The sequence below is a fragment of the Brassica rapa genome, chromosome A07 (assembly GCF_000309985.2).
Source record: "Brassica rapa cultivar Chiifu-401-42 chromosome A07, CAAS_Brap_v3.01, whole genome shotgun sequence".
Taxonomy (NCBI): Eukaryota; Viridiplantae; Streptophyta; class Magnoliopsida; order Brassicales; family Brassicaceae; genus Brassica; species Brassica rapa.
Window position 1 is genome coordinate 23,753,355 of NC_024801.2, and position 26,700 is coordinate 23,780,054.

A 26,700-nucleotide genomic window follows, 5' to 3' on the forward strand; every position below is an offset into this window, starting at 1 on the left:
GGAGTCCACGTGGTTAAGACGTATGAATACCCTTTAAATCCTTACAAACCTCACTAGTTTCTTCAACTAATTTTAGGTCTCTTATTGATTAATGCTTGGAAAGTGTTATGCTGGGGCTTATATGTATGTACAGTATGTATGTATGTATGTTTGTATGCATGTATATTCTCTGATTGGCAGTGATTCTCAAGTGATTGTATAATCCCTATATTGTACCTCTACAAGCAATACAATTCATATTCAATAACAGAACACAACACAATAGACATTCTTCACAATCATTACTCCAAATCAAACGTTTGAATTGATGATCTGTATTAAAATTCCAAATCATATTATTGGATAGCAAAAAAACAAAGAGATTAGAAATCTTTATTCGTTGGAAACGAAGCAACGGATTAGAGATTATCACGGGCCATATTAGAGTGTTAAAGCAACGGGCCTGTGAGTTACTTACTGATAGGCAACAAACTTCTTCATGGGCCTTTTGCATTTCTCGCACGTGACAACTCTCAAACCTTCCTCAAACGGAACCACCACCGTGTGACTCTCTTCGCACGGCTCCTCCTCCTCCGCGATTCGAATCGCCTCCGCGAAACCCATCCCCGCCGCGTGCTCTCCCCACCGCACGATCCGCCTCATCCTCTCCGTCAGCTTCTCTCCCACGATCTTCTCCGTCTCCGCCGTTGATCCGTTTCCGACGACGGCCCAGCCCTTGTGTTCACCGGAATCGAACTCAAGTAGCTCCGTAACTTCTTCAATCACGCGATCGTGGTTTGATGATTCGATTCGTTTGAGTTTCGATCGTTTGATGGATTCTAATCGGAGCCAGAAGAGCTCTTGTATTGAGCTCTCTTCCATAGAGTCTACTGTTCGTTTACTGAGATCAATCAGCTCAAACTCGAACCCTAGATTTTGAAGCTTTCGTGCTAATGAATTGATTTCATCAACCCAATTCGAATCATCGCTTCCGAGTAAGCAGATCTCTCTCCCTTCCTTCACCTATTGAGTGTTGATTGGTTTCAGAATCTGATTGAAAGAATGTTACTTTATGACAGTATAAGAGAAATTTAGAAGTACCCATGTGTTGAATTCAGGATGAATGCCATCAAGCATGAGCTGCAAGGACAATGTATGATCTTCCTCCCAAAGCTCATCTTCTCTGGAAGCTGTAAATGGATACGCTTTACCACCCCAGATCAGCACCATATCCATGGCGTTCATGTTCACAACCTTCCCGTTAGTATCCATCACCGCCACCATCGTCTCGCCATCTCGGTAGGGCCATTCTGTTCTTAGGAAATTCAGTACTGTGGAGCTCATCAACCACGGCCGCTTTACTGAGATACATGGTAGAGAGTTGGAGGAGAAGTTGACGGTTTGCTTCTCTTCTTCTGTCCATTTTTGGGACGCTGGTATTGGAGTCCATAAGATTTCGGTGTTGGTGTTGGAAGGATGATGGTATAGCTGTTGAAGCAGGAAGTGGAATGGCTCTGTGGGTGAGAGTTCTGGCTTTGATAATAGCAGCAGTATTACCTTTTCTTTCAGGTCAGTTATAGCTATCTGCCATTGGATTATTAAAGAATATTGATTTAGATAGCGTTTAAAAGGTAGTATAACTGTTCATGAAAGGTAGACGAATTCTGAATGCTGAGATGTATGTAGAGGATGAATAGTTTAAGGATTTAAAGTAGAATATTAAAAAAAAAAGAGAGAGAGACAAAGACAAAAGAGGTAACATGGAAAAGAAAAAGGATGGTTCTTTATACCTGTCTGGAGTATTGTTGAAGTAGCAAATCATCTTGCAGAGAAAAAAGTAGTTGGAGTACCTCTTGGTTGTCTTGATGAGTCTCCCTGTTAATGTTTCTAAGCCTTTGATAGATTGTTTCCTCTTTAGACATGTAAACAGAGAAGCAACATCAGAGATGAAGATGTGCTTTTTGGAACTTAACATCAGAACATTTGTGAAGCTTACCTATCTGTGTACTGCATTCTTCTACTTGCTTGCTGAGACGGGTATGCATGTTGCGCAACTGATATCCCAAACTGGAAAGTTCCCCTGCAGCTCTCCTTGATTCTGTTGCCTGAGTATTTCAGAGAATTCACCTGCTGAGGCTGCTTGAAACAAAAGAAGGGTAGAAAATGTACCTGTTGGGGCTGCTTGAAATAAGGTATCTGCTGCAGGCAAGCAAGTGCGCTTTTGACGACCCAGTAAGTAGCCAGACGGATTTTAGACATGGTTTCTCCCACAAGGTTGCTGTCTACCTTCGCTTGTTTGAATGGAAGTCTTTCAAACTCAGTGATGCATTTGGTTACGTCTACCAGAACTTTAATGAGCAAGCTTAGAGGGTTTAACCATGGTCTGAACGTGGTTCTCTCCATAGGCAACTGGTTGAGTGTTGCAATTGATGCTGCGACCGGATCATTAGAGCCTAGATGAATTGGTAGCAATAGTCCTCCATATGTTGCAGCAAGGGCTCCAAGTACTAACACAGCTTTTGCATCCCATCTGTATTCTTTCAGAAGATCGAACAAAACCATTGTTCTTGTATGGATCTCGTTTTCCCCCATGCATGGACAAAGCATCTGCAACCTCAAGAGTTTCAAGATCTCCGCTCCCAGGAAGAATTGATTTTAGAAGGAAGATGATCTGTGTTACCTGAACTGAGATTCTGGAGATAGCGTATGGTAGTGTCTCCTTTGATTCGAAAACTTCAATGTCGGTCATACAATTCTCTGTTAGAAGCGGCTTAGAAACCTGAAAGTTAAGTGGCGTTTGTTATTGGCAATCATCTAGACAAGTATCTGAAGACTAGAAGAAGCTCAAGGGGTTATGAGCTCAACTCACATCACTTTGCAGAACAAAGCTCAAGATGGCTTCTACTTCTTGAAGCAACGTTTTGGAATCAATCCAGCGACCGTCTGGATCATGTGTTCGGAGTATCTGCTCAACTATGATATCTTCAGTCAGAGCAGAGATGCTGCTTGTGGAATCCATGGTAATGGTTGTGTTTGAAAGGACTACTTTGAATTAGGATTTAGTAACCAGATGTCTTGTCTCTTGGTTTGCGTGATCAGATATTAGTAGGGTCTCTGAAACTGAAAATTGTTTAACAATCTGACAGGAATCTTGTACAAAGATTTGCAACCATAGCTTTATCCTTTTTTTCATTATTCATCTCTTTTTTTTTTTTTACTGTGTCAATGCTTTTCTTGATGAAGGGCAATCACTCTATAGATTACTAACCATCATTGTAAACCAGAATTTTTTTATTGATTCTCAGACCAAGTCGCGTTCATGGGACAGTAAAATGAAATGATTGATTCTCAGAACCAAGTAGCATTCTTAAAAGAAAGACTTGCGTTTAGAGGAAAGTATATATCTCAGCTTCATACACAATGAACAGTGAGTGAAAGGTATTATACGAATAAAAGTAAAAAAAAAAAGACAAATCTAGTACGAGGCAACGAAGTGGACTTTTGTACTCTCTTTGAACAAAGCTTATGGCACAATGAGTAAGCCCTCTAGTACTGTTTGTCGTTGACAGTTCATTAACAGGACCCATATTAGTACAGTGAATCAGGTTCATTCATGGCTACTGTGTTGAAGACTATAGATTTCAGACAAGAAAGGTATATAGATGTTGTTCTAAGACGTGTGTACATACATCATGGGAACGAACAAAAACATTCAATAAGACTCTTCAAAAGAAGAAAGATTGAATTCTTATATACAAAGTCTGTTGCAGCAGAATCAAAGATCCTTTATTTTACTTACATCTCTCGTCTGCTGTGTGTGTTTTCATGTGCAATGAGAATGCAAAACCGAACAAATTATATACAAACATCTGAAACAAATGCAAACAAGGACACTGGTCATATCTCCACCACCGTTGATGAGAACTAGCTGGAAAACTAACTCGAGCTGTGCTCTGAAAGATGTCAGATCACCTGAGAGGGTTATCTTAATAAAGCTTGATACGAACCGAGATTGAGCTTCGGCAAATGGGACAAACGTGGAGGTCTTCCCCACAATCTGAGCAAGTCTGTGTAATAAAGAAAATCAAAGTTAAATTTTTTTTGTTTGAGATGTAGTCCTTAAGATAGTTATAGACTGAACATGTCACCTGATGACCACAATTGAAAGCCATGTTCTTTGGTATCACTAGACATATAGGACAAAGCTGGCCATCATTACGAGCATTTGAAACTGGTGCAGTAGCGGCAGCAACACCACTATCATACGCTTGTGGTGTTCTGGTCTGAAAGCTGGTTGATCTTGAAGTTCTTGGACTGTTGCGCATGGACTGAGCAGCATACGTTGGTGGTGGAAGCGCAAACCTGTTTGGACAGTTTCCAGTTCTTCTTCTGCCAAATTTTGAAACAAAAGGAAAGAGATTTATATCATCAGCTCATAAGGCTCATATAAATAAGAAACTACTCACCCTAGTAAACCAAGCTCAAGGGTGGCTTTGTACTGAGATGGGATCTCCATCAACGCAGAAAGCGCAAACTCTGCCTCTTTCCTTGCTGGATCAACGTTCTTTGACATTATCTCTGTGAAATTCACAAACTGGAAGTTGTCAAAGGCACGAGCGGGGATGTTGTCGTCAAACTGTCTCATAGTGTCCCAAGGGCCATCTCCTACACCAACAAGAACTATCGACAAAGGATACTCGCTGCAAACAGGAATCCATCACAGTTTAGAAACAAAGCAGAAGAGATCAACGAGAGAAATGGTTTTTATTTTACCTTGCTCTAACAATGGCGTCAATGGTCTGCTGCTCTTGTGGACTGACTGCCCCATGCTCTGTATCAACACTTCTTGTCACCTAACACAGAAAAAAAGCTCCAACGGTAACTATATAAATGTCTAAGCATGTTCATAACCACACTGGTTCCAATCAATGTTTAAGAAATCGGTACGAGGTAACTAGGTGCTCTGTAGAGTATCAGTAACTTGCAGATTATTTTGATGAATTATCAAAATTAGATATACTAAACAAAAGAAATTACACAAAGTTATGGATACATTGTTTTATTTAACAAAACTAAACTAATTTAGATCAATTTAAATCGATTTAGGGATGTTTAAACTGATTTAGAATGGTTTAATTGATTCGGATTTTAAGAAAAGAGTTTCGACTAGGACCGATTTTTATAACCCTGGTTCCAATACAACGTTCTTTACCTGTCCATCAGCGATTATGAGAAGAACATGGTACTGGCCTCCACTTTCTTCCACAATCGTTATGGCCCTTTCGATAATCGGTGCAAAAGATGTCGGACCTGTTACATAACCAGCAAAGAAAATCAAGAAAACGTAGAGCAAGAGTAAGAACATAAGCAGACACTCTTAATCTAACTCAAACCTGCAAGGCGTAGCTGGGGGACAATCTCTCTGTAACACATGAGAACTTCTTCAAATCCATTACAGAATGTATCATTGGCATTGAAACTAAACACATCCTGATCATGTGTTGTAGCTGCATAGTCAAAAAACCAAAGAAACCAACCTTCAAAATCTATAATCACAGACTCACCAACAAATTAATCTTTGAGGTTATTACCATCTCCGAATCCATAACATGGGATCAAGTTATCTTCATCGAAAACCGATAAAGTCTTTCCAATGATGGAAATAGCTTGCTGATAAGGGTTTGGAGTAGTTCCAATGTAATGCAGGCTCTTCCTACCAAATGATCTCGCCCCTAAAATCAAATCAGAGTCAGCATTTACTTAAAACATAGACTTAAACATAGAGATAACAACTTCTCTAACCTGTCCACTCGTTGCTCTTGGTGACATCAATACCAACAATTAGATTCGAGGACTCCAAGCCAGCATGTGAAAGAGCAGCAGTAACCTGTTGAGATACAAAACCAAAATCAAAACAAAAAAAATCACAAAAAAACAAGTTTATGTGAATTCAAACCTCATCGATGGAGCGGTAGTTATCACCAATCCGTGAATACTTCCTCTCAAGATTCTTCTGAGTTTGCCATCGAGGATTGTTATAGGAAGGTGCAGGGCTTGCAGATGGATGGCTTGGCGTGTGGTAGGAGCTGTTCTGGTGGTCTCCGTAAGGCCCCCAAGAAGAAGCAGACGAGCTCGCAGAAGGGCTACCTGGATACCTCCTACTGCTTCTGCCTCCTCTGTTCGAGTCCTTTGAGCTGCTTCCTCCCATCACAGACAACCAAATCCAGAACAAGATGAACAAGACAATCGCCTGCAACACTTCAAGAAGCATATGTCAATGATTCAGACAAACAAAAAGCAGAAAGTACTCTCCTTTATGAATGATCCAGACAGACACATATATATATATATACAAAAGAGTTTATTGACTTGACCAGTCTCGGTTTTGTTTATTTTCCATCAAAAGTCTTCTCCTTTCACATCGTTTTAACATGTCTGAATCGGTAAGTTTCTCACTGGTTACATAAAAAAATAAAGTAATATTACTCGGACAGTCGCTTTCAAGGAGGACTATAGCATCGCCGTGAACTACAAGGAAACTCTGATGAGAGATTTTCCGGCGAGAAATGATAAATTAACAGTTGGGAAAACTATAAGAAACTAAATTAGATTTGACTGATTCAAAAACATTTCGAAATTTCCATTGGGTTTAAACTAATCGAGAGAGGTCGATGTAATACCTGCAAATGCAATTGAATCCGTCAAAAGGATTTTTTTTTTTTTTTTTTTTTGTGAAGTTGATTTTCAGTAGATGAGAAGATATTATTATAATGGGCCCCTTAGTGGGCTTAGACTCTTTTCTTCTGAATTTAATCAAATAGTTATTGCATAAAAAGGAGGATATTATTATCTGTACGGAATACATTTGTGCCGATTATTTCAGAAAAAAAAATGTGATATTTTTCATTTTTAATAAAGTCTGATATTCACTTAACCGATGGGGCGGGCTAGCCATAGGCTCATTTTTTCAAATGAAAACCCAAACGTATTGGAGCTAACAGAATGTAAGAACCGAGCCCAACAAAGGAAAGCAAAATCCAGATTATAAAGTAGGATAGGATTGACGTACGTATTTCAGACCCAATCACGAGCATGTTCTCTTGTCATCTACCAGATTGAAGAAGATGAAACAAAGATAAGTCGACGGCTGGCGGAGTAAACGAAAACTCAAGAGTTTTACATCAAGGAATGACTATTTTAGCAGAACCAATATCTACTATTAACCAATATTTACTATTGTAAAAATTCTTTTAAAAAGATTATAGGCCATATCAAACTCTTTATAAATAAATGAAATTATACAAGACGGTATCGAATGTTCTTTTGGCATCCGACGGTACGAATGTTAAAACATACATAATGGAGTTAAGAAAAAAAACAAACTGTTTATAGCTGGGACACTCCAGTGTAACCGTCAGCTATGACGACTTTAAATTATTTAAATATGATCTCCCAAGTCTCTTTCCAACATTATGGGCTCCAAAGAATCGGTAGTCGAATCGAATATGCTTTTGATTTCCTGAGAATTAGTTTTAAGAGAAACTAAAAAGAATTATTGTGGAAAAGGAGTAGTTTGAAAGAGAAAGCGATATATGCACGTACCTCCATCATCACATTAGATTCGTCGTCACTCTAGAGGCGGCCTTAAATTTCGTTCACCGTATCTTCTCCATTTAACATCAAACATCAAATGATCCAGAACATTTCGTATTTTGTTTTGCAATCTATTTCATAATAATATATAGCCGCTCTCTTTGAAATCGGTTCTTCAGTTGACTGAACTCACACTAACCCACTCTTCTAAATCAGTCCATCATATTAAAACAAAATATCACTCCACAAATCCAAACTAATTCCTGTATAAATATCGTATTTTCTTTTTATTTTAAATTTATTGATCAGCAAAAGATAAAAGAAAAACTGAGCTATATATTGAAAAGGTTAATGAGATAAGGAAATAGCAGATCAGATAGTCATCATCTTCCCAAAGCAAAACTGACAAAATTTCGGACGATTTACTACATTACATAATCTATGTAAATACAGGATTTTTTTGCTATATAAAAGAATAATATAGACTATAGATGTCTCTGCTTATACATAATCTATGTAAATATAACTCCCGCGCTAATCATTTTTTTTTACATTTTACATAATCATATTGCATTATATATATAAGAAATAGTTCATATTACAACGAAGGTTTTTTTATTTTTAACTGTTAAAGCAAAGGTTTCATAATCTTTGTAAAGAATTATGTTTATGTGAAAAATTAGGTTATAACGATTCAAAGGAGTCAACGAATATCTGTGGTATTAAAATTATGTCCTTAGATGATATCATTATTTATAAATAAGATGAAAAAGGTGATGTTATCATTTCTTTGTTCGTTTAAAATATTCGGTCTATCATATTTCAAAACCAAATGGATTATATATTAAACTTACTAACTATATGATAACATGTGTGCCCTAGTTCAACCAGAAAAAAAACATGTGTGCGTCGTCAACAGTAAAACATTTTTAAACGTTAGATTAACCGACAGACCTATGGAGTGTTAGTAGTTTTAATACACTTTATCACACTGCATTGTACTTATTTTATCCAAATGTTCAAAATTATCATATTTAATCAACTCAGTTGGAGTTTTACGCAAGCATCCAAGTACGTCGGATTTTGCTTTGGACTAAATAAATTAATAAAGCAATCCAAGTTAGTTATTGACTATGCCAAAACCATATGATTCTTTTAACGCTGATTAGTCTTTGTTTTGGCATAACGCTGATACAACAAGAAACATTAAATAGACGATGTTATAGCTAACAGCTTAATTTAGTTTTTGTAAGTTTTTATTTAAATATTCTTCATTGTTCTACTCATTTTTAAGATTTTGATTTAGTAGTATGAAAATAGTAATGAATACTTAGTTAAGCCATTACACTACAAGGGTTTCCACAAACAATAGAATCAGTATACAAATCAAGACTGAGATATTTCTCGCCGCTATACTTTTCGTTGAAGATCTATTAGGGGTTGGACCCCAACTCTCGAAGAGGTAAAAAAATCATTGTGATTTTCTATCTCGATGGTTTATCAGGTTCTGAGAACAAATTTTCTCAATTCCACAGGTTATTCCTTTAATTTTATTTTTGTTGAAAGAAAAACTAATTTCTGCTGGCCAAGCCTTTTTTGTAAGTAGTAAACCAATTCTTTTTTTGTAAGTAACTAAACTCTTTTTCAAAAAAAAAGTAACTAAACTCTTTTTGTGAAATAAAAAAAACAAACGTGAAATGTACGATAGGGAAATAACAAAAGAAAAGAACACGGAGATAAATTAGACCACTAAAGCCACTACTGTCCAGTAATACTTTTTCTAATTGCCGTCTCTTCCACAAGCACATTTTAAAAAGGATATAAGTTTATTATATTTTAATAATTTCTTTAATTATTAGTGTACCTTTTTGATTAAAACTAAATTTAAGTAAAAGTAAAAAAGTAATTCTATATAGTCGGTCAATCATTTTTCTTTTAATCACTGCAAGATAAAGGGTTAATAATAAAAAAAATGCAGGAAATAATTTGGACTGGATTTTACTAATCTGATAAAAAAAATGCAGGAAATAATTTGGACTGGATTAATAATATCTATCATTTTAAAATAAAAATTTTATATTGAAAAAAATATGATAAAATTATTTTAAATTGATAAGTTAACATATTTTATTTTCATAAATATAAAATATTTATGCTAAAAATATAATATGTTGGTAGAACGGGTTAGTATTAGTAAACTATATAATACATGTATAAAAATTTAACTTATCTTAAACTTTTTAATATAAAGTAATTTATTATATAAAATTAAACATTAAAAAATTACTAAAAAAATCTAGCGATTTGAATTACAGATCATGATTATAATAAATTAAATATAAAATTGTTTTCATATATGTTGTTTCATGCATTAAAAAATTTAGTTTAGTAATGAAACGCAAATTCAATAAGACAAATATATAATAAGAAACATATATATGTGATGATTTTAATTTACAGCATGAAAACTATAAAATTATTATATTTGGCATAATTATACAAACATTTAAATATGTGAGTAACATTAAAAATATATAATTATTATATATAACAAATATCTATATATATAAATGTGAAAATATATACCTGCACGGCTGTGCGGGTGGAAATATAGTTTTGATTAAAACTAAATTTAAGTAAAAGTAAAAAAGTAATTCTATATAGTCGGTCAATCATTTTTCTTTTAATCACTGCAAGATAAAGGGTTAATAATAAAAAAAATGCAGGAAATAATTTTTTCAAGTTTTCATCGTCTTTAAATGACACAAACTATCACTTGATAAGCTACAAATATTACAACTGGAATTTTTTTATGCTTTCAGCATCACATATTGATAATTAGCATCATACTTTTTTCCTTCTAATAAACATCATAACTTCTTAAAAAAAATCCGTGACCTAATACTACTTGATTAGTTAACTTTTAAAATTTTATATACATCTGCATTTTATCTCAAATATGTATACTTTAAAAATAAACACAAAACCCATAATACTAATTATTTTGCTGATTATATATAAAATCACCAAACACAAATTTTCAATTTTCAATTGACGATTAATTATTTTTCACTTTCATATTATAAAAATATATTCTTTTATAAAATTAAAATATAGTATTTACGAAAATGATCTCAAGTGATATAAAACACACATGTAAACACAAGTTATAGACGTCTATTTCCAAAATAGTGAAACAATTTTTATGCCTGACAAAAATAGGGTAAAAAAATTTAATAGAAAAGAACAGAGTTTTGAACTTTTATGGGTTAGAGTACCTCTATGTTTCAGATATCTAATTAATATTTTTACTATTATATAATTAGTTTTTGAAAAACGCAAATGTTCTTATAGAAAACTCAAATAGATTTCTAATCGCCATCATAGCTTCTGAAAATAAGTTTTTGAAAGATGCAAAGTGTTGGACAAAAATAATCAAAGCTTAAAAATAGTGTATTATTAAATATTTAGAAACCAAATTAAAAACTAGTACTGTAACACTTGTTTTGGCGCGTTATAGAGAATAGTTTCTAATCGCCATCCTCTCTCCGTCGCGTAGTTCAAGGAGCTTTCCTCTGATCATCCTTAAATATCTCTCTCTCCCTCGTCTTCTTCTTACCTTTGTAACCGAACATGAACTCATCGTCGTTGAACGTCCTTGCTTCTCCTCCTCTTATTTCTACCTTAACACCAACTTTAAAAGCTTTCCATCGAATTAACTTTTCTTCCAAGCTCTCTAAAAGGATCAGATGCATGCACGATCCCAGCATCAATCTTAACTTCGGTTCGAGATCGAATCCAAAACATGACTTCCCTGTTTCTCTTGCCACGGCTTTCGTCGAAGCTCCCTTGGGAACAACAACAACAACCTCGGCCGACAAGCTCCACCTCCTCGTATCCGAGTTCCGGTCCTTAACCGAGCCCATCGACCGAGTCAAACGTCTCTTGAGCTACGCGACGGCTCTAGCTCCCCTCGACGACTCGGCTCGCGTTCCGGCGAACCGAGTCACGGGGTGCACGACTCAGGTATGGTTGGAGATCAAGGTGGACGAGTTAGGTAGGATGAGGTTTAAAGCAGACAGCGATTCAGAGATCTCGAAAGGGTTCTGTTCTTGTCTTATCTGGATCCTCGACGGTGCTAAACCGGAGGAAGTGATGGGCGTGAGTGGCGAGGACTTGTCGGAGATGAACGTTGGGGTTCACGGGAAGGTCCAGTCAAGGGTTAACACGTGGCATAACGTATTGATGAGTATGCAGAAACGGACCATGGCTCTTGTCGGTGATGCTGACGTGGAGCACCGGGAAGGAGACAGATCAGAACCTCATCCCCATAATCTTTTGTTTGATTATGTTAATGGGAGAAGTTACGTGGAATCTTCATCTAAGGTTGATCGTGATTACTCCATCTCGCTGCTTCCTTTGGGTTATGATTTTACGATATGAAATGTTGCTGGTGCGTTTCTTTAGAATGTTTTTGTAAAGTCTTCTGGAACATAAATTGAAAGTTTGTGTTTCTGTATTTTGCAATTTATAGTTTTTAGGATAACCCACTTTTAGTTAGTAAGATTATTAACATAAATGGTGATAAGATAATCCTAAGATTAAAACCCGGATTCTCTTCCAGATCCAAGTCTTACTATGTGAGAAGAGGTTTAGTCGTTGGCAACAACAAAACTTTTAGTCGTTGGTCAAAGAAACCATAGCAACAAAGATAAAGGATTGCATAAGTTGAAAAAGAGAAAAAAACTACTTAATATGGATCATTGATGAAATCCTCTCGCGCAAACTATTGAATCGAAAAATAACAGACTATGAAATAACAAAACTATGACATGGTTTTTTTGTGTGTTTAATAAATAATATAGTCGTTTAGGGATTTTCCAGAAGAATTATTGAGGACTATGAAAAATGTCTGGAGCCTCCTTTTACTTATAGAGGTGATAAGTAAACCATGGATGGTGTTCAGTCAATCGTCACCATGTTCAGTCACTCAAAACGCTTCTGGTCTATGGTTCAGAAGGAGGAGATAAGGGTGGTGCTTCACTCTGACCAAACGAAGCCTCGACGTTCGTCGACGCGAAGACGGCCTGTAGAAGAAGCTGTTCCTACGGTTCTCGTAGGCGGAGTGTGGCGAGTCTTGGGCTTTCCCGTGTGGTCTACGGGAGAGTTTCAAAGGCTTGGTGGTGAACTCGCTTTGGAGCTTGGCATTTGCAGTACTGTTTTATAGCAACATCCGGTAGCTTGGCTCCTTCTTCTGATCTATAGGTCCCCGGCTGGTTGTGGACAGTATCACTGCCTTGACCCGACTTTTATAAGATTGCAAAGCCTTAGTCTCTGGCCAGTTGGAACCAACTGAGTGGGATTTACACCAATAGGTGTTATGGCGGTTGGTCATGACAATCTTAAGGCATCAACTGCTCCAAGCTTCACTTGAGTCTCACTCTAGCTTGTTTTTCTTGGTGGTTTAGAGATAGTTTTGTAATCTTGTTTTTATAGTGGTAGAATTTAGGTGGTTCAAGAGACGATTTGCTTCGAGTCGTGGAGTAAAAAGGAGCGTGGGTAGTAATAAAAGGACTCGAACAAAAGTTATGTTATCATTTTAAAATTCACATAAATGTTGGAGAATGGATACACACCCAATTAAATTTCTAAATATGATTGGTCAGCACGCTGCAGGATTATAGGATATGACAATGAAAACAAAAGCGGTTAAACACAAGCATAGACAATGAAAACATAGGGGTAATGTCAAAAACATAAGCATAAAATAATAGGTCTTAGAAACAAGTCTGACAAGGAAGAGGTCGATAAAACAGTCTCGAGACAAAAGATAAAAAGAGATTACATAGATAAAACAAAAAAAAGCAAAGACCTCCCTCCACAGCTCAGACTAACTTCCTCAATTTAACCTGTAAAATTGTGAAAATCAAACATTCTGTTTTCTGTAAGAACAGGTACTAGTTGTGTAATAATGGCAATTCTCAAACTGAATCTTATAATAAAAGCTTACACATGGGTTTGCTGATCTGAAGAAGAGACAAGTCTTTCATTTTCCTTGACTTGCACAAAGCTTGGGCGATAAGAGCAAACAAGTGGGGGACGAGCAGCTTTATGGTGGTGGTGTTCGAGTATGAGAGCTTGTCCGAGGTTGAAGGAGGATTTGAAGAAGCCGTCTTGTCCAAACACAAAAGCGGCGTGAACAGTCCTGGATCCGTATAGTTCAAACAAGACAGCAAATTTGTTTTCCTCATCGACAAAGAAGCTCCCACCAGAAAATGAGGAGTAGAGCTTAAAACCGTAGCCAGAGAAGGGGCCCGGTTCCATTCGCAAAAATTTGCTCCAGGAGGCACGGTTGGGGTGGACAGTAAGGGTAACCCAAAACTCAAAAAAGCCAGATTCATAACCACCAAACAGGACCGCAAGCTGCTCATCATCACCACCACCTCTAAAGAAGCTTGAGAGGGTTACAAGGTCACCATTGAAACCATCGAACGAGTCAAAAGGAAGAGGCAGGCGCGGTCCAAACCTCTCTTTGGTAAAATCAAAACAGATTAAGGAAACTTTGTGAGCCAGGCCATAATGATTAGCAACAAAGTAGGTGTTTCCCTTGACAGACACGCCACGCTGATGTGTATCTATCAACCCCTCGTGATTAACCTCCTCAAGGACCCTCCATGAATTAGACCTAATTTCATAGATTTCGTACACCACCTCGATTCTCTTCATGTTTCTAATGAAATTATCCCAAAACCTCAGGATTTTGTGGTTGCGCCCCTCGTCGTATCCGACCGCGTGCCTGTCTGATAGGTGGAAACTTTCTCTCGGTCCGATCCACCTTGTTTGACACAGGTAAGGGTTCCACAACACAAGCTCCGAGTTGTCCTTAGCCACGCATAACACCAACCCATCGCAGTGATATAGCTTTGAAACCTCCAACTCATTGAGCAAATCTACCTCCTTTACCGATGCATCAACAAACTCGTCTTGGTACCTCAGAGAGTAGACCTTGCCGTTCATCGTCAGAAACTGTTGCTGCGGCCCTACTGCCTCTTCTTCTTCTGATGTTATCGAAACCTTCTTCATCATCCTTCCAACTCTCGCAGCAATTGGAATATTAGGGTTTTCCTCCAAATCTTCTCTATTGCGTTTGGTTTTCCCCCAAACCTTCCTCCCCCCATGATCGCTCATCATCCTTCCCCGCAATTTGAATATTAGGCTTTTCCTCGATACCTTCTCTATTGCCTTTGGTCCTGTATATATACCCAATTAATTTTTGCCTAGGTACGTACCGTCTGGGCTCTCAACTGGGCTACGATGTGCCTCGGCTTCGTTTAATTTGAGGCCCGGTATTTTTAGCAATAAAATAAACCCATAAACACTTCTAAGTAGAGTGGACGTTCGGATACCCGTCCGGATTCAGATCGGGTATTTCGGTATAGAGGTATAGAATCTGTTCCGATATTTTTATACTTTAGGTCGGGTTCGGGTATTTTTAGTTCGGATTCGGTTATTTCGGATCGGATTCGGATATTGAGATTTTAAAAGATAAAAAAAACTATTTTTTTTTAATTTTTTTAGGTTTAAAAATATAGATTTCACTTAACTGATTTTTATTATTTTTTAATAGATTGAATGATTGATAAATTTGGAGATAACATTTCAAAAATAAATAAATATTAATTTGACTATTGTTTCGAAATTTTGAGTGTAACTTTTGTCAATACATGAAACAAAAAAACTTGATATGCATTTTAGTTGAGTGACAAATCATTTTCTCCGTAATTATATGTAAATTATATGCTCTTAAAGTATGTATAAGACAAATATAAATATTTTAAATAAAATGATACATGTAAACAAGAAATATAAGGACAAGTATACATATGTTTGGTTATTTTCGGATATTACCTGTTCGGGTTCAGATATCCAATGATTTATTAAGATTTTTGGCTTTTAATCAAAATGTCACTAGGAATTAAATGGTTGTTTTTGTATTCTATGATGTTTAACATCCTTTGTAGAGTTGAATGAATATGTAAATTTTTGTTGATAATGACGAAACCTATTTCACCACAAATCTTATTGCATTCTCAATAAGCTCATATCAGTGGGAGCCAAATCACATGAGTCCAGAAAGTCATTGAAACAAACTCATTAAAATAAGCAAATCTTTTCTCTTATTATTGCTTTTGTCACTGCCTGTGACAGGCCATCCTCAACCCGGCAGCAATCTTATCAAATATAAATTTGTTAGCAGCCTGCGTGAAGTGCACACCATCCCATATCACAGCCTTGTCAGGCTCATCGCACGGCTTCCCAATGTAAATCTCTTTGCCTTTCACAGTCACCTTCTTCCCACATCCAATATTCTTGTTGTAGTTGTACTTCCCTCCATGACCACAACATGCAACCAACGATCTCTTGAACCCGTGACCCTGTGCGTGAACAAACAACTCATGCTTAGCAGAGTAGACATCCACGTAAGTGATGGCGGCTTCGGACAAGGAAGCTCTAAGCTCGATCACAGCTTGTTTCAAGGCGTCATTGAACTGTTGAGCCAAATGGTTCAAGGGAGAGACACATCCATGTGAATCAAAATCTGATGCTTTAAGCGGAAACCATTCGATCACATACGCTAAACAACCGATAGGTCCTGTGCTGTGAATCCAGAAGTATCTCCCTCCTTGTGCGTAAATATACTATCAACAAAAATAACAAACACATTTATGATAATCACTTTTAAACAAAAAGCATTGATTGGAACAGAGTATAAAACAGAGAGGCTGACCGTGACAGCATTCTTGAACTGGCTGATGATCTCAGGAACATCTACGGTTCCAATTTGTTCAACCGTTTTATTGGCGAAGTAACCAGCAGTGAGATCGTTTTGTCCGATGTCAAAAGTGTACAACGCCTGAGAGAAACTGTCGGCTTCAGGCAGCATCGTCGTATGAACTCCTCCTGTTACATTTTTGACTTGGTGATCTAGTATACCACTTTTTCACGTTTTGATAATATGAAAACGCTATTTCTTGCCGTTCAAAACGTTTAAAAAGTTTTTGAAATATTATTCCACTGTATACTACGGTGTCCAAAAGAAAAACTTTATTACTCTAACACTAGCTTGTTACCACAAAGCAGTTAAAAATAACCAATCTAAACGGGTATGTAATGAGAATTTTTAGGCATTTTGGAATATTTTTCTGATAATTTTGAGCAGTTCAGCTATAAAACATCTCAACCAATCGTAACCATTATTATAAAAACCGAATCCCAAATAATTCATCCAAACTCATCTGAACCAAGGTAGAATTAAACCGAATCCGACCCAATAAAAATGAATATCTAAATTAGTCTTAGGTTTTTAATTCCAAAATACCTCAACCCAAATAAACTAATCCAAATTCGAGCAGATATCCGAATATACATTCCTAATTCAGTTATTACATTATTAATCTAACATATCAAGTCAAACACATATTATCTCTTTCTTATCTCAACGATACAAGCAAGCAAGCAAGCAAGTGAAAGGCTCGTACCGCGACTGCGAACTGCTTGGGATCTGTTGTGAAAATTGGAGAACTGTACGAACTGAACATCAAGTGAAAATGGACTGAAACCACTTTGACGAAGAGTTGAGTTGAGAGCTCTGATGGGAGATCCGGCTGTGGCAAAGTTAGCGCCGTGGCTGAAGTTTGAACCAACCGAGTCTAGGAACGCGCTTAGATATGGCAATCCAAGACTCTCCGCTGCGCCAAGAAAGGGAGAGACAAAATCAGTTAAACGCTAAACGGTGGCGTTTCAAGCTTGATAAGAGTACTGTGATTAATAGTTTTACCTATGAAGTCAATGACGAGACGACCGTCGCAGTACCTCCCGGCGGGTGAGCCGAAGAAGGAAGAGCCGTGAGGAGGACCAGCCTGGCCAAAAGCGGCGGAGAGACCGCCGGTGTCGGAGTTAGAGTCGCCGAAGTTGAAGATTGCTGGGAAATGGCATTGAGCATGGGCTGATGATAGTGATAGCAAAGAGAGAGCAAACAAAGAAGATAGTATTGACTTCATATTGGTAAAGAAGAAGAAGGGATCCTAAGAAAAGTAACGTAGTTTCAAGCATCCAACTCAATCACGAGACTTGATCCTTTTAAAAAAATAGAGATACAAACAAAAAAGGTATGAAATCGAAGAAAATTATTTAAAAAGAAAAAAGAAAAAACGTGACCCCGAGTAAAAAAGAAATGAAACGGGGGAAAATTAATAATAAAAAGGCAAGAAGGAAAATAATTATTTCTGAACTTGTCCCATATTGTTGATTGAAAACACTGTAACGAGTAGGCATGGGCATTTTAATATGGAGCCGAAAATCTAAACTATACCTGATGTAAAAATATCCGATCCGAAATCAAACCAAAAACACAACTGAAAGAACCAATCCGAATAGATCCGGAGTCAAAAAACCGATCCAAATAGATCTGACCTGGTAATAACCTATTTGTACTCGACTTAAAATATTGTATATCCAAAACTATGATTTTTTGTGTTTTATTATATATATTATTATAAGATTTAGTTGAAATATATTTTGTTAAGAATAATTGTTATTATTTTATAACATTTTTAAGTAATAAGATGCTTAAAATTGTAAAACTTAGAGTTTAAAAATATTTTGTTTTAATTATTAATAGTTTAATTTAAGTTTTTTTTTGTAAAACTTTAGATATATATGATAAATATTGACTAAATTTGATGGAGATTGAGTATTTTATGTTTTTTTAAGATTCTAAATATCCGAACCTGATCCGGATCCGATACGGATCCAAAAAATTACGTATATTTTATAGGTATTATAATTATAGACCCAAACCGATCTGGATCTGAAAAGAACCGACCCAAATCCGAATCCGAACCGAAAATTTACAAGTACATATTGGATCCAAATGTCTAGGACCCGAAGGATCCACACCCGAAAGTAATCGGCCCAAATCCGACCCGAAGACCCGAACATTTTTAACGAATTGTAGGTGTTTTGCCCGCACATGTGGGCAAAATTATTTTAAGTTAATTATTAATATATGCATTACTAATAAAAATTGATCATGATAAGTTATTGTTTTGGTTCTCCAAAAAATTTAAATCTTAAATTTTTATTTTTAAAGTACATTAAAATACATTATTTTTAGAATTGTCATTTTATTTTCAAAAAAATTTAAATTTTTGGATAGCTTTTATTATAGAGAAATTGACACAAATACCATTCATAGTACCACTTTTCATTTTTATATCACTTTTACCTTCACTTTTAATGAAGCGTAAAAAATATTTACACCTCTAGAGTTAATTAATCTAGATTTAGGGTTTAGAGTTGAAGAGTGTGGTAAGATTTTTAGAATGTGAAATTCAGGATTCTAATAAATATATAAATAAATACTTTAAAAATATATAAAAATAAGAATTTAAATAATTTTCGTTTTAAAAAGAATTTGACAAAAAAAATTTATAAAATTTTCAAATTTGAAAAAGTATAATTCGAAAACATAAAGAATTATTATTATTTTAATATTATTCTTTATTTATTATTATTATTTATTTAAATAATTATTATTATATATATATAACAAGGATATAAGAGTCTTTTGTCACTTAATAAAGAAGTTATTTTTTAAAATGTCTCTTTAGTAGTAGTAAAGATGAATATTAATGAATTATCTGGTTGAATAAAAAATTTGTTTTTATTTATGGCTAAATTTTATAATTTTAATTTATAATCAATAATCTAATAAATAAATTTTGTCATTTATTAAGGGTTATAATGACTTTAACGACTTTTAGTGTGAGAACTCGAATGCAAAAAATCACTTCGAAAATAATAGTATAGATGTCATTTGTCACCAGTATCAATAAAATGATTTTTACAAACTTTAGATAATAGATTAATCCATCTAAATATAACGAGTTATATTTTTATTAAATTAATTATTTAATTTATTTAATAATCTATCAAAATATTTTCATTCTTTCTGTAAATGAAAATTACACAATTAAATACTAAATTTGATAAAAATTGTTATGTTCTCTATTTTCTATAATTTTTATTTAATTATATATTTTAAAATAAATTAAATTTTCACATTAATCATATAATAAAAATTAAATTTTCGAATATGTTATATTTTAAATTCTAAAAGTTATATTTTTGTATATGTATATTTTAATCATATAATAAAAATCAGATTTTGTGTATTTTATATTTTAAATTCTAAAAATGATTATAAATTACTAAAATCTATAAAAATTCTACATTGGCAATTTTGTGATCAATGTTTAGAAATTTTTGTTAAGATGTGTTTGGGGTATAAAAACAAGACTCTTGAAACCGAGTAATTTTATATTTTATGGTGATAACAGAATTACCTAGAGACTTGTGGACTATTATCAAACAACATAACACAACCAACATAAGTCACACACACTAATATTATTCGGCAAACTTATCACTTTAAAAATGGGATCATTTTTCAAAAAAAAAAAAAAACTTCCTCCGACTATCTAGTCTTCCCACCCGTCGTCCCACTAATGCCTCATGCACTCACATCCCATGGTCCTATATGGTCCCGTCAGTGTCTATCTTCCAAGCACTAGCTCCGGCACATGCTTTCGACAATGGATAGTGTATCAAGACACAGATTTGGTCCTAGTATTTATCAAGTTGCAAGGATGGAGATATTTTGTTAGGGAGGTCTCTTTTTCTCTCTCGACCGCGACTCTCTAAAGCAAAACTCACCACAACTCTGTTTTCCTCCGGTAGCGGCGTCGGAGCCGTTGCCGGTGGCCTTCTCTCCCTTTTATCTTGTTTTTTTTTTCTTGCCTCTTAAGCTCCTCAAACCTCTCTGTCCGATATGCTAAGACTCTAAGAGTCGATCCACCTTCAGATCTTCAGATCCGGGACGCTGGTGATGACTCTGTCAGGTGGTCGGCTTCCTCCGGAGTTGCGGTGAGGCTAAGGTGGTCAGGATGTGGCGAGGTCGGCTTTTACGGTGGTTTGATTCAGATTGACGTTTTTCCCCTTTGTTCGATCTGGATCTAGCCGGAGCTTGCTGGCGCGTGCTTCACTGAATCGGCTCTCCTGACACAGATCTGTTCGGATCTTTGTCTGTGTGGTGCGGTGGTGGCGGCTCTGTCTCCTCCGCCTTGGCGTCTTGGTGCAGGAGGAGTCCTTCTACTCCGCTCAGTTCGGACTTCGACGGTAGTTTACCTTCAAGGCGTGCGTCGGTCTCGCTTCCTCCGGCGGTGTCGTTTGAAGTATCCGACGGTGCGTGTAAAGTAGCAAGCTTGGTGGCGCGTGGAGTTGTCTGCGCTTTGGCGTCACTTCTTGGTACTTTGCTCCGGTCTTCGCCTTTCAGTTCATGGCCTTGTCTGGTGGTTTCTCTTCTAGGTGAAGAGTTCTTGGGTATTGTTCTTCATGGTTAGTGTGGCCAACGTCGCACCGTTGGCTACGGTTTTGAGTGAAGAACCTCCCTCTTGTTCTAAGAGGTGGAGTGCGTGGACATTAGTGGTGCTTCGTGAGTTTTCGGAGTCTTCCTCTCTGTCCGTGGCGATGCACTTGGAGTGTTGTCCTTCCCAGTATCGGAGTCTGTCCTTGCAAGCTTCGGTAGGATGCCTTCTTTCTTCTTACTGCAGGTACCGCTTCGACGAGACAAGGCAGCTACAGTTCAACCGGTCTTGTTAGGTGTTGAGTGCTCACGCCTTGGCGTCCAGTCCGGTTGGTTCAGCTATGAACTCTCGGGTCTATTCACTCAACTATGCGCTTAATTCAGCTGAGATTGCGAGCGTGAGGAGATCATCAAGATCCAGCTACTCTGTTGATGGCATAAGATGAACCGGCAACCAAGGAAACTTGGTGAACGCTACCCTCGAATGCTTTCTATCAACGGTTGAGAACGGGGATTGATAGTCTAAGGATAACTGAACTTTTAGCGGATTGCGCCGGTTTAGAGGTGGTCGAGCGAAGCTAAAGATGTTTAGTTAGGTGTAGATTTTTGTTCAAATCTTGTTTGTAATCAAAGTTTGAATTGTCCGTATTAGGTTTTGATGTTTAGTTTAATTTTCGTAATCCGCTACTAGTTGTCTTTGTAATTTCTGTCACAAACTTGAAAACTTGGTATAATATTTAACATTTTACCAAAAAAAAAAAAAAAAAAGTTGCAAGGATAAAATGTTTTGGCCTCAATCCTATAAAAATTGTTAACTTGAAAAGACGCTAATATCAAACTATATTAAAAAGTAAAATATTAAATAATTATTTTTGAAATAGAAATTTTCTTGTATTTTTATTTGTAAATTCATTTATCATATTTATATAACTACAACGATAATTCATCCAGCCTTTTATATCAAAAAAGGTTTACGATATATAGTTTTATGAGGATTTCTAGTAATGAAAATAAAATTGAAATAATCATTCATATGTAGTTCATGTATAATACATGAGAGTGCGTTATAGTTTCCGGATCCTTGAATAAACTTAATATTCTCGTACCTAACATCGAATCTAGCTATCCTTGTATGACCAAGTCCCATAGTATATAGCACCAACCATTTCGTCTTTCATGCAGTGGTAAGGCTGTGGAACCCGTCAAACATCACCACACAAGACTTTGTATTGATCTTCGACCAAATCGTACGCAAAACATGCGTATATGTCTTTTCCGTTAGGTGTAAGATCTTGTAATTACGAAATGTCTAGTGGTGGGATTACAAACAGCGATCGATGAACAATGTGTGCAGCAAACTAGACTGTTTACAGGACGAGAACTGATGTAGTAATTAAACAAGATCCGAGATCGTTATGTCGTGTCTGCCGATGACTGTGGTGGAGGGTTTGTCATCTTCCACGTTTTGGTGTTCAGGAGCGGAGAAGACGAAACTCTTAAGGAAAATCAAAGTGTTTGAACGTTAAAAAGAGCCACTGACAAGTCTTTGACCTTGTTAGGAACGTATCGACGTAATCTTTGCTGCGGATAGAGCCACAGCTTCGACACTCCTTGGAATCTTCCATTGCAGCTGATTGTGAATGGTGTGCTGATGATCTTTAGCGTCTTGTATACGTAGACACACCTATTGATCTGAGCTGTAAACATCAAGTGTCAGTTCTTTGTTTGTCTCTTCTTGAATGCTAATGATTCTGGACCTTTTGTTAGTTTGTTGGTAACGATTGAATTTTCTTGAACTTAGTGATACTTTCTCGTACTCGTCGTTTGTCTGTTTATTAACACTCTATGGCAAAAAAGCAACATAATCTTCAAAAACAATAATAATAATAATAATAATATAATAATAATTAGTTTCTAACAAACGCTGATAATCAACTCATGATCAAATTGAATGGAAGAAGCTAATAAAACCGTGACTAGTTATTACAAAAAAAAAAACATTACAAGAACCTAATATTCTCAATGTGACTTGTAAAATATAGTATACTCATATGAGTTTGCTCACCGATCCCATGGATACGTCTGAAATCACCATCCACCATTCCTTGGATCTCTACTTTTCTTATACTCATTTTGTTAAAATCATAATAGCAAACATAAAATGGTTTAGGTGGCTTTACCCCTGGATAGAACACCATAAGCTCGCCTGTATGACTCACTCCTTTGGACCTTACGTAAAACCCAAGTAAATCTTCCCACGTAGAAGGTAAGTCACACGTCATGCTCGACCATTCCTGTTTCTCCGCATCCTCAAGAACCCACAATGTCATCGAATTTTCTTTGCAATGATAATCTACACCGTCCAATTTTCCCTTGTAATTTATAGGAGTGGAATGGTGGTATGTTGTCGAGATCTGGGACTCTTGGACTTGGGGTGTTTTAAGAGAAATTCTTAGGTTCACCCACTAGAGTGAACCTCTAGGTTCACCAACCAATAGTGTTTGAGTATTTGATATTTGATATCTTTTAAAAAAGGAAACAAAATTGAATATCCAAATTAGATTATATTTTTAAAATAAAATAATAAAAATAGTTACAAAAAATAAATAAATAAATATTGTTAAACCTTCAGCAAAATACTAAATCCTATATCCTAAATCCTAAACCCTAAACCCTAAACGTTAAACCTTAAACTTTGGATAAACTCTAAACATTGAAAAATCTTAAACCCTAAATCATACGTTAAAAACTAAATTTTAATAACACTAAACCCTAAATCCTAATCACTAAACCCTAAACCTTTGGGTAAACTATGAACCCTTGGATAAATCACAAACTCTAGGGTTTAATTTTAAATATTTTTGATTTAGAGTTTATGATTTATCCAAGGGTTCAGGGTTTATCCAAGGGTTCAGGGTTTATCCAAGGGTTTAGGGTTTAGTGATTAGGGTTTAGAGTTTAGTGTTATTAAGATTTAGTTTTTAATGTATGATTTAGGGTTTAAAATTTTCCAACGGTTTATCCCAGATTTAAGGTTTATAATTTAGGGTTTAGAGTTTAAGATTTAGAGTATAGGATTTAGTATTTTGCTATAACAATATTTATTTATTTATTTTTTGTAACTATTTTTATGTATTTTTATTGTTTTATTTTAAAAATATAATCTTATTTGGAAATTCAATTTTGTTTCCTTTTTTAAAAGATATCAAATATCAAATACTCAAACACTATTGGTTGGTGAACCTAGAGGTTCACCCCTAAGTTCACCCTAGGGGGTGAACCTAAGAATTTCTCGTGTTTTAATAAACTCAATCTTCTCTGATCTAACGTTGAACTTAACTATTCTTGACTTTCCAGCTCCGTAGTATAGCGCACCATCAATGCATGTCTCTCCGTGTATACAGAGTGATAGTTGCCTCCGGTTGTGTTCTCGATCTTTCTCCACTCTTGTTTCTGAGATGAACTCACAGTGCAAACCAAATGCTCCGGTTGCCAATATTTCGCTTTAGAGCGGGCCATCACCACACACAACACCTTGTATTGATCGTCCACTGGATCGTACCCAAGACGTGCGTACATTTTTCTTCCGTTGGTTCTAACTTCAGGCAATTTCACAATTTGTCCAGTGGTGGGATTATAAACGTTGATCGGACCTAAGAAGAAACGTTGACAGAACCAGATTCTAGGAAGCTATATTAGGGATGTGTATAACTTCAACAAGGATGAGGTGAGTGAGTTTGTGTCCTGCAAGCATTTCTTTCACACAAGCTTGTCTGGATATATGGTACGGGATTAATCACACCACAAGTCCTCTTTGTAGATCCATCCTTTAGTTATGGATCATACTTTGTGGAGGAGACTTGGATGTTTATTTTTCACTAATTAATAAAGTTCTTTGAACTGCTCTGCCTTTGTGGTGGAAGTGGACTAGCTATTTTATTTCAGTTAGTATGGTTTTAATGGTCGATAAATTGAATCTCATAGTCCAATGTTTCCGGAAATTGAGCTTAATAGGGTACTCAAAAAAAGTAGTAATTCTATTTAAAATTTCACATGATAGTCGTTATCTAGTACACCGGTTTTGTTACACTGCTAATAATAAAAGCAGGTTACATAATTACATAATACATAGGAGACAATCAGATATTACAATATATATATCCTAGAAGTAAATTTTCCAGGATGAAACTAGATGGTGGTGATCATGTCCACTTGCTGAATTTCATGTGCTCTAGTTTGATGAAATTCTCTGCTTCTTTGTCAATGTCCTCATACTTTGCCACCCTCTCACTCTTCACCTTCCTTTTATGATGAGATGGAACCTTCATCACGTTACTCAAGTCTTCGCATTCAATAACTTGGCTCGGCGTCTCAGCCATAGAGACCCAGTGAAGGTGATGGTGATAGCGATGGTGATGATGACTGTTATGTTCAAGGAAAGTACTAAATACCATTTTTCTAATAAAAGGTCTTGTTTGCTCTGTACTTGCTGTTACATATACATTTGAAATCATCAGAGGTACTATATATATGACATGTTATAGGATTGAAGTCTAATGATAAGGCTGAATCCGATACCTTTTTTTACTTTTCCCGTTATCTCCCGTTTGGAACAATTAAATAGATTATTCCAGGTTTGGCCAAAATTCTTGGACCTTTAATTTTATAGATTACGCACTTATCTATTTTTGTATAACTTTATGGTTCAATATTTAACAGTAACAAAAGATTGGTACACCGTACACGTGATCAGCGTCAACAAGAAGGAATACAAACAAGTTAACATGGAAAAATTGACGAGGTTGGCCAATGGAATGAAAGGATAGTTGTTATTATTAGGAACGAGAATATATGCTCGTGCTCAGAAAAATAGTACACGAAAGTAACTGTTGGTTATTCGAGGCACTAGATGCCTGAAACAACTGATCAAAGTGGCGTGTTTTGACCGCAACTTAGTAACGAACATTGGAAAAATACATGTGTCTAACTATGTTCAGATTAAGGCTTATTTTCTTTGTGGAATGGTCTCTTCAATCATGCATGTTGATGGAAATTGCATCTAATGCTTGCAAATATTGAAGAGTCTCTTAACACAGACCACGTAAGCTTTTGGGTGGGTCTTTGATCCATCCTTTTCATTAAGACCTAAGTCAACTTGGGTATTCCTTGTCGAGATATACATAAGTTTGTATTTTTTATTTACATATGTTTTATCACGAGTGTTATACTCTACATTATCTTGTGAGACCCAATATATGTTATCAATGTCCGTTAGCCTCAAGCGATCGTATCCGAATCTAAATAAGCAATCCAAAAACCAAACTATGTTTTAATACAACATGAATTCACTTTACTGTATTTTAGAAAACTGAAAACTAAAACCAAATCGAATTGAGGAAAAAAAATGATCCTATACAAAATTTCTGTGAAAATTAAGATTTATTTCATTAAACCCCGAATCCAAACTGAAAACAAAATTCAAAAGTAATTCTCTAAATTTTAATTTAATTTTACCGCTTACAATCGTACACCAAACTTAAATCCAGAATGAACATTTATCACTTATCAGCTACCTATAAGAAAAATAATTTTCTGTGAAGAAGTTAGTCACGCCTCTAAGTTGAATAGTTGGTACTAATTATGTTTTGTTATATTTTCTTGGAAATATACTTATATTTTTACGCTAACTGACTCATACAATC

General features: G+C 35.9%; 5 protein-coding genes and 1 long non-coding RNA gene across 10 annotated transcripts; 2 read left to right on the forward strand and 4 right to left on the reverse strand.

Moving 5' to 3' along the window:
• Nucleotides 1-219: 219 nt before the first annotated feature.
• LOC103831204 (protein SIEVE ELEMENT OCCLUSION C) lies at nucleotides 220-3,619 on the reverse strand. Its single transcript, XM_009107081.3, has 7 exons — nucleotides 2,849-3,619; nucleotides 2,660-2,758; nucleotides 2,149-2,586; nucleotides 1,976-2,084; nucleotides 1,770-1,891; nucleotides 1,081-1,563; nucleotides 220-1,002 (listed from the first exon to the last, which is right to left on the reverse strand). The coding sequence occupies exons 1-7, from the start codon at nucleotides 2,996-2,998 to the stop codon at nucleotides 454-456; spliced, it is 1,950 nt and encodes a 649-aa protein (XP_009105329.1). The 5' UTR covers nucleotides 2,999-3,619; the 3' UTR covers nucleotides 220-453.
• A 76-nt stretch (nucleotides 3,620-3,695) lies between these two features.
• On the reverse strand, nucleotides 3,696-6,764 carry LOC103831205 (E3 ubiquitin-protein ligase RGLG5). 5 transcript variants are annotated; one of them, XM_009107082.3, is made up of 10 exons: nucleotides 6,660-6,764; nucleotides 5,936-6,229; nucleotides 5,782-5,866; nucleotides 5,571-5,711; nucleotides 5,373-5,486; nucleotides 5,192-5,289; nucleotides 4,753-4,832; nucleotides 4,446-4,679; nucleotides 4,128-4,368; nucleotides 3,696-4,046 (listed from the first exon to the last, which is right to left on the reverse strand). In XM_009107082.3, exons 2-10 carry the CDS (start codon nucleotides 6,185-6,187, stop codon nucleotides 3,966-3,968), a joined length of 1,326 nt encoding a protein of 441 aa, XP_009105330.1. In that variant the 5' UTR covers nucleotides 6,188-6,229; nucleotides 6,660-6,764; the 3' UTR covers nucleotides 3,696-3,965. The 5 variants fall into 5 exon arrangements, with proteins under 5 accessions (XP_009105330.1, XP_009105331.1, XP_009105334.1 ...); XM_009107083.3 differs by having other exon boundaries at nucleotides 5,936-6,237; nucleotides 6,660-6,702; XM_009107086.3 differs by lacking the exon at nucleotides 6,660-6,764 and adding an exon at nucleotides 6,466-6,651.
• Nucleotides 6,765-11,077: 4,313 nt separating this feature from the next.
• On the forward strand, nucleotides 11,078-12,120 carry LOC103831207 (sufE-like protein 2, chloroplastic). The gene has a single exon (XM_009107087.3). It carries the CDS (start codon nucleotides 11,206-11,208, stop codon nucleotides 12,013-12,015), a length of 810 nt encoding a protein of 269 aa, XP_009105335.1. The 5' UTR covers nucleotides 11,078-11,205; the 3' UTR covers nucleotides 12,016-12,120.
• Nucleotides 12,121-13,260: 1,140 nt separating this feature from the next.
• LOC103831208 (F-box/kelch-repeat protein At1g24800) lies at nucleotides 13,261-14,944 on the reverse strand. Its single transcript, XM_009107088.3, has 2 exons — nucleotides 13,583-14,944; nucleotides 13,261-13,481 (listed from the first exon to the last, which is right to left on the reverse strand). The coding sequence occupies exons 1-2, from the start codon at nucleotides 14,761-14,763 to the stop codon at nucleotides 13,472-13,474; spliced, it is 1,191 nt and encodes a 396-aa protein (XP_009105336.1). The 5' UTR covers nucleotides 14,764-14,944; the 3' UTR covers nucleotides 13,261-13,471.
• Nucleotides 14,945-15,600: 656 nt separating this feature from the next.
• On the reverse strand, nucleotides 15,601-17,907 carry LOC103831209 (alpha-L-fucosidase 3). The gene is made up of 4 exons (XM_009107089.3): nucleotides 17,411-17,907; nucleotides 17,112-17,321; nucleotides 16,361-16,533; nucleotides 15,601-16,271 (listed from the first exon to the last, which is right to left on the reverse strand). Exons 1-4 carry the CDS (start codon nucleotides 17,631-17,633, stop codon nucleotides 15,765-15,767), a joined length of 1,113 nt encoding a protein of 370 aa, XP_009105337.1. The 5' UTR covers nucleotides 17,634-17,907; the 3' UTR covers nucleotides 15,601-15,764.
• A 251-nt stretch (nucleotides 17,908-18,158) lies between these two features.
• On the forward strand, nucleotides 18,159-21,734 carry LOC117126651. Its single transcript, XR_004449350.1, has 2 exons — nucleotides 18,159-20,940; nucleotides 21,036-21,734. It is a non-coding gene; the product is annotated as an uncharacterized LOC117126651 (long non-coding RNA).
• Nucleotides 21,735-26,700: the final 4,966 nt, after the last annotated feature.